Raw genomic sequence first — 11,632 nt, 5'->3', positions numbered from 1 at the left:
ATTGTCCTGCCAATGCAACGTATGAAAATGTATCCACTCACTACTGTAAGTCTGTCTGGATAAGAGCGTCTGCTAAATGACTCACATGTTCAATGTAATGTTCAGTTTGACAATATCAATGGAATAGACCAAAGCAGAGCCATGTATTTAGATATGAATACATGACTCTGGGCAAAAAAATGAGACTTCATTTCAACCAGTAGAGAATGTGAAATGCTTTATTGAAAAGCTCATTTATCCAAGTGTTATAAATACAAGTTCAATCTGTACTTCAATGCACATGTGTTGTGCATTATAAAAACAGAGGAAGAAAGAGGTGTAAAAGACAGAAAGGGAAAGAGGTAAGCACATAGGAGCAGGGAAGGCAGCACATGATTAATGAATCACAGTGCTACCTAAATATTCTCTCAGTTCATCACAATTAAACAATAGTGTCTCTCGTCGGCCCAAAGGTTCTTAAAAGCAGGTGAGGTGGCGATGATGGGACTGGGGGTTGGCATCCTCTCACATCAAAACATATCTGCAGACGAGAGACTGATGAGAGAGAGAGCATATCTAAGCCTTGTTTTTATTTTTTAATCTAACATCAATCAGGAGGTGAAATGCAAAACTGACCTATCTGTATTTCAATGTAAAGCATCTCTTTAATAATACTTCCTGTTGGCCTGACCAAGTGACCTCTCAAATCTGATCATGCTGTGCCCTCTATGTAGCCAGTTCAGATGCAGGAGGGGTTCACCGACACAGCTGATATAACCTAGAGGATTTAGGGAGAAGGGGAGAGAGGGATGAAGTGAAGGAGAGAGACTGTTATTGAGAAAATAAGGTAGTTAAAGCGAGAACCACTGCTCTTCATTGGGACCTCTTCATATGTAGACTGGCTTTCACAGCTCTCTGTATCTGAGGACCGAAAACCTCACAAGAAACAGACTTCATTATAGTCAAATTATACCGTACTGAATATAATGTTACTATTATCTCCATCCTCACTTCTAGGGACAGGAACTACATAAAAGTACCTTCCCTATCCAGAATAGTCTTCTCTCTCACTTTGACAGTTGGGGCTGCTATCATTTCACCCTCCAAGGCTGTTAGCTAGCTACCTACAAATGCATTTGGAGTTTGTTTTTTACAGTGATAAATACATCAAGATACCGAGCTAATATGTTAGGAAGCTGGTGATATTTAATTCACTTGGCTAGCTATCTATACACTATATAACGTTGGCAAGATAGCTAACTAGCTAGTTAATTTAGCAGCTCATTTGTGTTAGCCTGCACTGTAGCTAGTTAGCTAATAATACATCGTTTTATTAAAACATTTTTGTAATGTATTTACTTAGTTGAATAGGTTCTGCCAGCCATGTGGATAATTGGAAACAGGGCAGCAGTTTGTTAGTCACCAGAGCGTTTTAGAGGATATTACTATTGAACTATGTACCCCTTTAATAACCAGATCTTCATACAAACTTGCTGTGCTGAATTCTTGACGCACAATCAAACATGCTGCCATTTGCTGCCAGCACGTCCACAAGCGAGTCACAATGGGCGGCCTCAGCAGTTTACCACTATCTAGTGTACATGCAACGTTTAAGTTCACGTTAGCTACTTCTGTGGCTTGAGACTGCTAGCTAACAATAAACGGACCGGAGGGAGTATGCCAGACCCCCCTAAAAGAGGCTTAGCCCCCCCATCCATTAATGTCTAGTGATGTCCCTGCCTGGTGGTGATGTGATCAGCGGCTGTCTGTCAACCAATAGCCTACTATGCTGTATTATTAGCTAGAGCTAGACAGTCTGAGTACACTACATCCTGAATAGACACGAACATGTGTGTCTGAAATGCACCTTTAACTTCAGTTGGAGCTGAAACGACGGACAGATATCTCGATTGAGGATAATGTCAGTATTTAGCTAAGTTATTAGCTGTTTTGCTCACCAAAGGTGTAACAAAGTGAAAATGTAGAGTTTCCATCAACCTCGCGCGCAACGTCGATCTCAACGCCTCAGTTCCGGGAGAGTAGTGGGTGAAACCATTCACTTCAGGAAAAGGGGTGATATAATTAACGTTTCCTTTCATTATGTGTTACTGAATTGATAAAAATATTTGCTGCCATTGTAGTAAGGTTGGTAATACGAGAGTTCTTCGGACTTACCATTTTTGTATTATTTTCTTTGAAAGAACAACTAGTGGGGTTTGAGTGGTTCTCCCCTATTTGGGAAGTTGGTCTGCCTGCTCCTCAGGCTGAGAGAGATATTCTGACAGCAGGTTCCAGTCCTCTTCCTCTGTATATAAAAACTGTTTAAAACTCTATAACACAATAGTGGTTTTGGAAAACTGGTTCATATATCCTAAAGTCAATGGCGAATGTGGCTATGTATATATTTATTTTGCCGTTCATAAATTGAAGACCTATTTCAGCAAGTTAACCAGGTTTCTGCTTGTTTAGCTAGCCGTGTTAATGACGAGCTAACTAGCACCGTTGGTCACTGCACTACAATGTGTCACGCAGCTATTACCAGCAGGTGATTTACTAGCAGGTGACTTATTGAAATATTAACTTCATGTTTATTTTCTTACTACCTTCAAATATTTATATAAAAAGGGTTGCACTTGTGCTCTGTATTGATGGATTAATATCACTTCACGTTGAGGGCATGTATCACTACTGTTGTTCCTATCTAAATGATATCTTGTTTCCTACCTAACCATGTATCACTACTGTTGTTCCTATCTAAATGATATATTGTGTCCTACCTAACCATGTATCACTACTGTTGTTCCTATCTAAATGATATCTTGTGTCCTACCTAACCATGTATCACTACTGTTGTTCCTATCTAAATTATATCTTGTGTCCTACCTAACCAGTGAACGTGTGGCTGTGACCGTCCTGTCAGTGCCTGTCATCACTGTTTTATTTTACTGCTTTTCTGTATTTTTTGGTTATTTTCTAAACTCAACGCATGTCTATTATACAATCACTTTGTCGATTCAGTCTGAGAGCAGTGAACATATGACTGTCCTGTCAATGCCTGTCATCACTGTTTGATATCTTTTACTGCAGATAAAAACTGAGTCAACCTGAAGTGTGGGTGTCCGTGTGCCTTTCTTCTGGGGGGCTGTGTGAAGTTGGTTACACCAGGTGCCTGTACTATATAAACACTGCTAATCCAACAATAGTGCTGGTGCCTGTACTATATAAACACTGCTAATCCAACAATAGTGCTAGGAGCCTGTACTACAGAAACACTGCTAATCCAACAATAGTGCTAGGTGCCTGTACTACAGAAACACTGTTAATCCAACAATAGTGCTAGGTGCCTGTACTACAGAAACACTGCTAATCCAACAATAGTGCTAGGTGCCTGTACTATATAAACACTGCTAATCCAACAATAGTGCTAGGTGCCTGTACTACAGAAACACTGCTAATCCAACAATAGTGCTAGGTGCCTGTACTACAGAAACACTGCTAATCCAACAATAGTGCTAGGTGCCTGTACTATATAAACACTGCTAATCCAACAATAGTGCTAGGTGCCTGTACTATATAAACACTGCTAATCCAACAATAGTGCTAGGTGCCTGTACTAACCTTTAATTCAAGGGGAACTACTCGCAAAAATCAACATTTAGCATTTTTCCCAAACCTCAAACGTGGTCTCCTGATGTGGTTTAAGCATTGTTATGTACTTAGAACATACAATTGTATTGTTTTTCTGTTTAAAAAAAGTCAGACTTTGAGAACAAAAACCAGAAAAAAAATGAAAGAAATTTTGAAACCTGTGAATTTCTGACTCAGTTTCTCTGTTTCAATAATAGTTATTCTATTATCCTACTGAACAGTACAGCTTGGGTTGGTCTACTATTATCCTACTGAATAGTACAGCTTGGGTTGGTCTACTATTATCCTACTGACCAGTACAGCTTGGGTTGGTCTACTATTATCCTACTGAACAGTACAGCTTGGGTTGGTCTACTATTATCCTACTGAACAGTACAGCTTGGGTTGGTCTACTATTATCCTACTAAACAGTACAGCTTGGGTTGGCCTACTATTATCCTACTGAACAGTACAGCTTGGGTTGGTCTACTATTATCCTATTGAACAGTACAGCTTGGGTTGGTCTACTATTATCCTACTGAATAGTACAGCTTGGGTTGGTCTACTATTATCCTACTGAACAGTACAGCTTGGGTTGGTCTACTATTATCCTACTGAACAGTACAGCTTGGGTTGGTCTACTATTATCCTACTAAACAGTACAGCTTGGGTTGGCCTACTATTATCTTACTGAACAGTACAGCTTGGGTTGGTCTACTATTATCCTACTGAACAGTACAGCTTGGGTTGGTCTACTATTATCCTACTGAACAGTACAGCTTGGGTTGGTCTACTATTATCCTACTGAACAGTACAGCTTGGGTTGGTCTACTATTATCCTACTGACCAGTACAGCTTGGGTTGGTCTACTATTATCCTACTGAACAGTACAGCTTGGGTTGGTCTACTATTATCCTACTGAACAGTACAGCTTGGGTTGGTCTACTATTATCCTACTGAACAGTACAGCTTGGGTTGGTCTACTATTATCCTACTGAACAGTACAGCTTGGGTTGGTCTACTATTATCCTACTGAACAGTACAGCTTGGGTTGGTCTACTATTATCCTACTGAACAGTACAGCTTAGGTTGGTCTACTATTATCCTACTGAACAGTACAGCTTGGGTTGGTCTACTATTATCCTACTGAACAGTACAGCTTGGGTTGGTCTACTATTATCCTACTGAACAGTACAGCTTGGGTTGGTCTACTATTATCCTACTGAACAGTACAGCTTGGGTTGGTCTGACTGTGAAAGACCAATATGGGATTCATCATTTTAGGTCATTCAGAGTGTATATCACTGTTTCTCATATAATTTTTCACACTGGGGGCCTTTCCTTCACTGGGCCGTTTGGAAAATGTTTTGCTAAATTAGAGTACTGTATACCCACTTCTCCAGGCACCACTACACCACTGGCCTACACAACAGCTTTCAACATACCAGTATTTAGTTTGGAAACTTTCTAAAGAAATGCTGGTATAAATAATACAATATTAAAATACATCAAATTATCAATTTATTTGTTTCTAAAGTGGTTGCACTTCTGTGAAAAACAGTTGTACTGCACTACAGTGTTAAAATAATCGATATTCTCCAAATTGAGCTCGTCTTTACAGGGGGACTCTTATTTAGAAGTAAATAATCTGATGTTGTATTGACAGCATATTATCCTGCTGCTAGCAGAATGGTAATATAGGCTTTTAACCTCGAATATTTGTACTGTGTGCTGCGATGTACAAACTGCAGAGATCTCTATATTAAGCCAGATCAATAAGAGGTTATTTCCACAAGGGGGCGACAAACGCCAGGTAATATTCCAGAATAGAGCACCACAGAATTTATAGGCACCCTTTGCCAAGTGGTCAATGTGGAGATCCTCCAGCCTGGGCCAGGCCTGCATCCCAAAAGTATTTACTGCTTCCTGAAGTGTACACTCCTTCACTACTCCCCATAAAGTGTAAAAGCATTGGATTGGTGAAGGCATAGGTTATAGCATGAGTTTCCATTCTAATCAATTCCTGTCAAATCCTGTCCTTGAAGGGAAGAGAACAAGTGCACACTTTGGGAGGAAGGAGAGATTATTGGGGAACAGCCCAGGTATGCAGACGTTTCCCCAGCCCAGTACCACTTCAACACATACCAATCAATCAGCTCTGCATTTTCACTCACTGCACACCCATCAATCACCACACACACACACACACACACACACACACACACACACACACACACACACACACACACACACACACACACACACACACACACACACACACACACACACACACACACACACACACACACACACACACAACAATACATCATAGTCTATGGAGGATAAGTAACTACACACCAGGACAACAATACATCATAGTCTATGGAGGATAAATAACGACACACCAGGACAACAATACATCATAGTCCATGGAGGATAAATAACTACACACCAGGACAACAATACATCATAGTCTATGTGGAGGATAAATAACTACACACCAGGACAACAATACATCATAGTCTATGTGGAGGATAAATAACTACACACCAGGACAACAATACATCATAGTCTATGGAGGATAAATAACTACACACCAGGACAACATTACATCATAGTCTATGGAGGATAAATAACTACACACCAGGACAACAATACATCATAGTCTATGTGGAGGATAAATAACTACACACCAGGACAACAATACATCATAGTCTATATGGAGGATAAATAACTACACACCAGGACAACAATACATCATAGTCTATGGAGGATAAATAACTACACACCAGGACAACAATACATCATAGTCTGTGGAGGATAAATAACTACACACCAGGACAACAATACATCATAATCTATGGAGGATAAATAACTACACACATGGACAACAATACATCATAGTCTATGGAGAATAAATAACTACACACCAGGACAACAATACATCATAGTCTATGTGGAGGATAAATAACTACACACCAGGACAACAATACATCATAGTCTATGGAGGATAAATAACTACACACCAGGACAACAATACATCATAGTCTATGGAGGATAAATAACTACACACCAGGACAACAATACATCATAGTCTATGGAGGATAAATAACTACACACCAGGACAACAATACATCATAGTCTATGGAGGATAAATAACTACACACCAGGACAACAATACATCATAGTCTATGGAGGATAAATAACTACACACCAGGACAACAATACATCATAGTCTATGGAGGATAAATAACTACACACCAGGACAACAATACATCATAGTCTATGGAGGATAAATAACTACACACCAGGACAACAATACATCATAGTCTATGGAGGATAAATAACTACACACCAGGACAACAATACATCATAGTCTATGGAGGATAAATAACTACACACCAGGACAACAATACATCATAGTCTATGGAGGATAAATAACTACACACCAGGACAACATTACATCATAGTCTATGGAGGATAAATAACTACACACCAGGACAACAATACATCATAATCTATGGAGGATAAATAACTACACACCAGGACAACAATACATCATAGTCTATGGAGGATAAATAACTACACACCAGGACAACAATACATCATAGTCTATGGAGGAAAAATAACTACACACCAGGACAACAATACATCATAGTCTATGGAGGATAAATAACTACACACCAGGACAACAATACATCATAGTCTATGGAGGATAAATAACTACATTGATGTCTTCCCTTCTCTCTTTCTGTTTGTTTGTAGTTTCTCACTGTTTGAATTAGCAGGTGTTATTATTAGCCCCTCATCTGTGTGTGTGAGCGAGAGAGAGACAGAAAGACAGACAAAAAGAGCGAGAGACAGAGAGAGAGAGAGAGAGAGAGACAGAAGAGTCCCCTAAGATAGCTGGAACTGGGGCTTTGTTCACAAACACAACCAGACCCCACAGAGCCCCAGGACAGCAAACATATTAGACCCAACCTGTAACGTGGGTCGTGTATAGTGCTCACTCTTTTCTTTAATGAAAAAACACTTCAACAAAACAACAAGCGACCGACAACCGTTCTGTAGTGTGCACTCGACTAAACGGAAAACGACTACCCACACATGAAAAACAGGCTGCCTAAGTATGGCTTCCAATCAGAGACAACGATAGACAGCTGCCTCTGATTGGAAACCATACCTGGCCAAAACATAGAGAACAGAAACATAGAAATAGAAATCTAGAAAACCCCACATAGAAACAGAAAACCAAAACCACCCAAAACAACCACCTGTCACGCCCTGACCACTCTACTATGGAAAATGCCCTCTTACAAGGATCAGGACGTGACACAACCAAATCATGAATAAACAAAAAGATAATTACTTGACACATTGGAAAGAATTAACAAAGAATAAAAGAGCAAACTAGAATGTTATTTAGCCCTGAACAGAGAGAACACAGTGGCAGAATACCTGACAACTTTGTCTGACCCAAACTTAAGGAAAGCTTTGACTATCTACAGACTCAGTGAGCATAGCCTTGCTATTGAGAAAGGCCGCCATAGGCAGACCTCAAATCAAATCAAATATTATTACTTACGAGCCACAATCAACAATGCAGTTTAAAAAAATATGAATAAGAATAAGAAATGAAAGTAACAAGTAATTAAAGAGCAGCAGAAAAATAACAATAGCAAGACTATATACAGGTGGTACCTGGCTCTCAAGAGAAGACAGGCTATGTGCACACAGCCCACAAACTGAGGGGTAAACTGAGATGCACTTCCTAACCTCCTGACAAATGTATGACCAGTTAATTCATACTGTATGTTGTAGTCTGTCCAAGAGGGGAATCACACAAGACTGATCTCAGTTAATTCATACTGTATGTTGTAGTCTGTCCAAGAGGGGAATCACACAAGACTGATCTCAGTTAATTCATACTGTATGTTGTAGTCTGTCCAAGAGGGGAATCACACAAGACTGACCTCAGTTAATTCATACTGTATGTTGTAGTCTGTCCAAGAGGAGAATCACACAAGACTGATCTCAGTTAATTCATACTGTATGTTGTAGTCTGTCCAAGAGGGGAATCACACAAGACTGATCTCAGTTAATTCATACTGTATGTTGTAGTCTGTCCAAGAGGGGAATCACACAAGACTGACAGCCTGTCATTTTATTAAAAGCATTCAGTTGATTACATGGCAGTTTAGAGAGCAACATCATAACAATAATCTACATCATAATCAATAATCAATATCATTACATTTATAATCAATAACATCATTATCTATATACTACTAACAACATCATAACAATAATCTACATCATAATCAATATCATAACATTTATAATCAATTAAATTATTATCTCTAGACTACTAACAACATCATAACAATAATCTACATCATAATCAATATCATAACATTTATAATCAATTAAATTATTATCTATATACTACTAACAACATCATAACAATAATCTACATCATAATCAATATTATAACATTTATAATCAATAACATCATGAGAGGTAAACAACAACAAACCCCTTTATTAAAAAATGTTTCAAAATACAAAGAATGAACAGATGATTATAATAATACATGGACTAATAATGGAAACACTTCAAGATAAAGAATCTAAGAGACACTAAATAAGATAAAGAATCTAAGAGACACTAAATAAGATAAAGAATCTAAGAGACACTAAATAAGATAAAGAATCTAAGAGACACTAAATAAGATAAAGAATCTAAGAGACACTAAATAAGATAAAGAATCTAAGAGACACTAAATAAGATAAAGAATCTAAGAGACACTAAATAAGATAAAGAATCTAAGAGACACTAAATAAGATAAAGAATCTAAGAGACACTAAATAAGATAAAGAATCTAAGAGACACTAAATAAGATAAAGAATCTAAGAGACACTAAATAAGATAAAGAATCTAAGAGACACTAAATAAGATAAAGAATCTAAGAGACACTAAATAAGATAAAGAATCTAAGAGACACTAAATAAGATAAAGAATCTAAGAGACACTAAATAAGATAAAGAATCTAAGAGACACTAAATAAGATAAAGAATCTAAGAGACACTAAATAAGATAAAGAATCTAAGAGACTAAATAAGATAAAGAATCTAAGACACTAAATAAGATAAAGAATCTAAGAGACACTAAATAAGATAAAGAATCTAAGAGACACTAAATAAGATAAAGAATCTAAGAGACACTAAATAAGATAAAGAATCTAAGAGACACTAAATAAGATAAAGAATCTAAGAGACACTAAATAAGATAAAGAATCTAAGAGACACTAAATAAGATAAAGAATCTAAGAGACACTAAATAAGATAAAGAATCTAAGAGACACTAAATAAGATAAAGAATCTAAGACACTAAATAAGAATCTAAGACAAAAGCAAAAAGCAATATATTCAAAACTTCAATTTATTCTGGAACACAAAACAGACGTAATTGAGCTACTCTCTTAAAATAATCCAAACCCCATGTTACCCAGAACCCCATGTTACCCAGAACCCCATGTTACCCAAAACCCCATGTTACCCAAAACGCCATGTTACCCAGAACCCCATGTTACCCAGAACCCCATGTTACCCAGAACCCCATGTTACCCAGAACCCCATGTTACCGAGAACCCCATGTTACCCAGAACCCCATGTTACCCAGAACCCCATGTTACCCATAACCCCATGTTACCCATAACCCCATGTTACCCAGAACCCAATGTTACCCAGAACCCCATGTTACCCAGAACCCCATGTTACCCAGAACCGCATGTTACCGAGAACCCCATGTTACCCAAACCCCATGTAACCCAGAACCCCATGTTACCCAGAACCCCATGTTACCCAGAACCCCATGTTACCCAAACCCAATGTTACCCAAAACCCCATGTTACCCAGAACCCCATGTTACCCAGAACCCCATGTTACCCAGAACCCCATGTTTCTCTGGTGGTAAAAACCAAACTAAAAGGAATAATGGTGGTTGCAGTCACTCCTTTTAGATTTGTTCCAAGGTCCTAGAAAGAGAAACTAATTCTGAACTTGTTATTAAAATTAGAACCACTTCAGGTTTGTCACCACATTTTAAACACCAGTCCACTGCTGACCATCCATTTAAAACACAAAACTGACCTAAGATCAGCATGTAGGGTCAGCTTCATTCTACTCCTACTCCGTCCCCTGGGCTGCTCTCTCCTCTCCCGGTCCAGCTTCAGCTCTGGAGCTCAGAGAGACCATCTCCATGGCATTGACATAAAGATCCATGCTGCTCACCCTGTTCACTCTCTTCTGCCTCCTGGTGGGCTAGGGAGACACAGCACCAACAGTCAGACATTTACTCTCTAGTATCTCCATTCTCTCTCCCTCCCTCCCTCTCCCCCTCACCCTCTCCCTCTAGTTTAAATGACTTGTAACGTCTGAGTAAATGTCTTTACCTTGTAGTACAGGTAGGAGGTGGTGATGGCTGTTAGTAGGATCAGCAGCACTACAACATGTCTGATGATGAAGGCTGGCAGAGGAGAGGCTGCAAACAGAAACACCTTTGATGAGGGGACTGATCATCATCACATAGATCTGTGGGAAATCTGTCAATGACAAAGTTATAAGTCTGGTTCATGTTCAGTTACCTGTGATGGTGAGGGAGAGGAGCTCACTCTCAGAGGAGAAGTTATGAGAGAAAACATAATTGTCATAAACACATCTGTAGGTCCCTTGGTGGGAGTCATCTGCAGCAGGGAAGAGGAAGGCAGCGGAGTGATTGACAGCTGGCTGGGTCTGGGTTCTGTTGGAGCCGGTGAACGTGAGGAGGAAGGAGCCTCCTGGGTACTGTGGCTGAGTGGAGCAGGTGATGGTGAAGCTGTAGCCCCTGAACATCTCGGGCCCCTGGTGTCCCCTGGAGACCCCTCCCATTGAGTCAGTCAGGGAGATATCAGGCTGGACCAGGAGATCTGTAACAATAACAGAGAACAAGAGAAACCTCTTCAACTAGTTTCCTATAGATATGACAA

The 11,632-nt window shown here is 39.2% G+C and overlaps 1 protein-coding gene and 1 long non-coding RNA gene across 2 annotated transcripts in view; both read right to left on the bottom strand.

Annotated features, from left to right (window-relative positions):
- Positions 1–200: 200 nt before the first annotated feature.
- Positions 201–2,023, bottom strand: LOC145881543 (uncharacterized). Its single transcript, XR_014393103.1, has 3 exons — positions 1,938–2,023; positions 616–757; positions 201–520 (listed from the first exon to the last, which is right to left on the bottom strand). It is a non-coding gene; the product is annotated as an uncharacterized LOC145881543 (long non-coding RNA).
- Positions 2,024–10,793: 8,770 nt separating this feature from the next.
- The window catches only part of LOC123733063 (scavenger receptor cysteine-rich type 1 protein M130), a 44,129-nt gene continuing 43,290 nt past the window's right edge, over positions 10,794–11,632 (bottom strand). The window contains exons 13-15 of the mRNA XM_082978285.1: positions 11,252–11,572; positions 11,060–11,148; positions 10,794–10,928 (exon numbers count right to left, since the gene is read on the bottom strand). Of these exons, the coding sequence (XP_082834411.1) occupies positions 10,794–10,928; positions 11,060–11,148; positions 11,252–11,572 (545 nt within the window). The remainder of the gene's footprint in view (positions 10,929–11,059; positions 11,149–11,251; positions 11,573–11,632) is intronic.

This window comes from Salmo salar, chromosome 08 (assembly GCF_965601325.2).
Source record: "Salmo salar chromosome 08, fSalSal1, whole genome shotgun sequence".
In the NCBI taxonomy this organism is placed as follows: domain Eukaryota; kingdom Metazoa; phylum Chordata; class Actinopteri; order Salmoniformes; family Salmonidae; genus Salmo; species Salmo salar.
The sequence above is the reverse complement of the archived record's forward strand: the minus strand, read 5'-3'. Positions and strand labels throughout refer to the sequence as shown.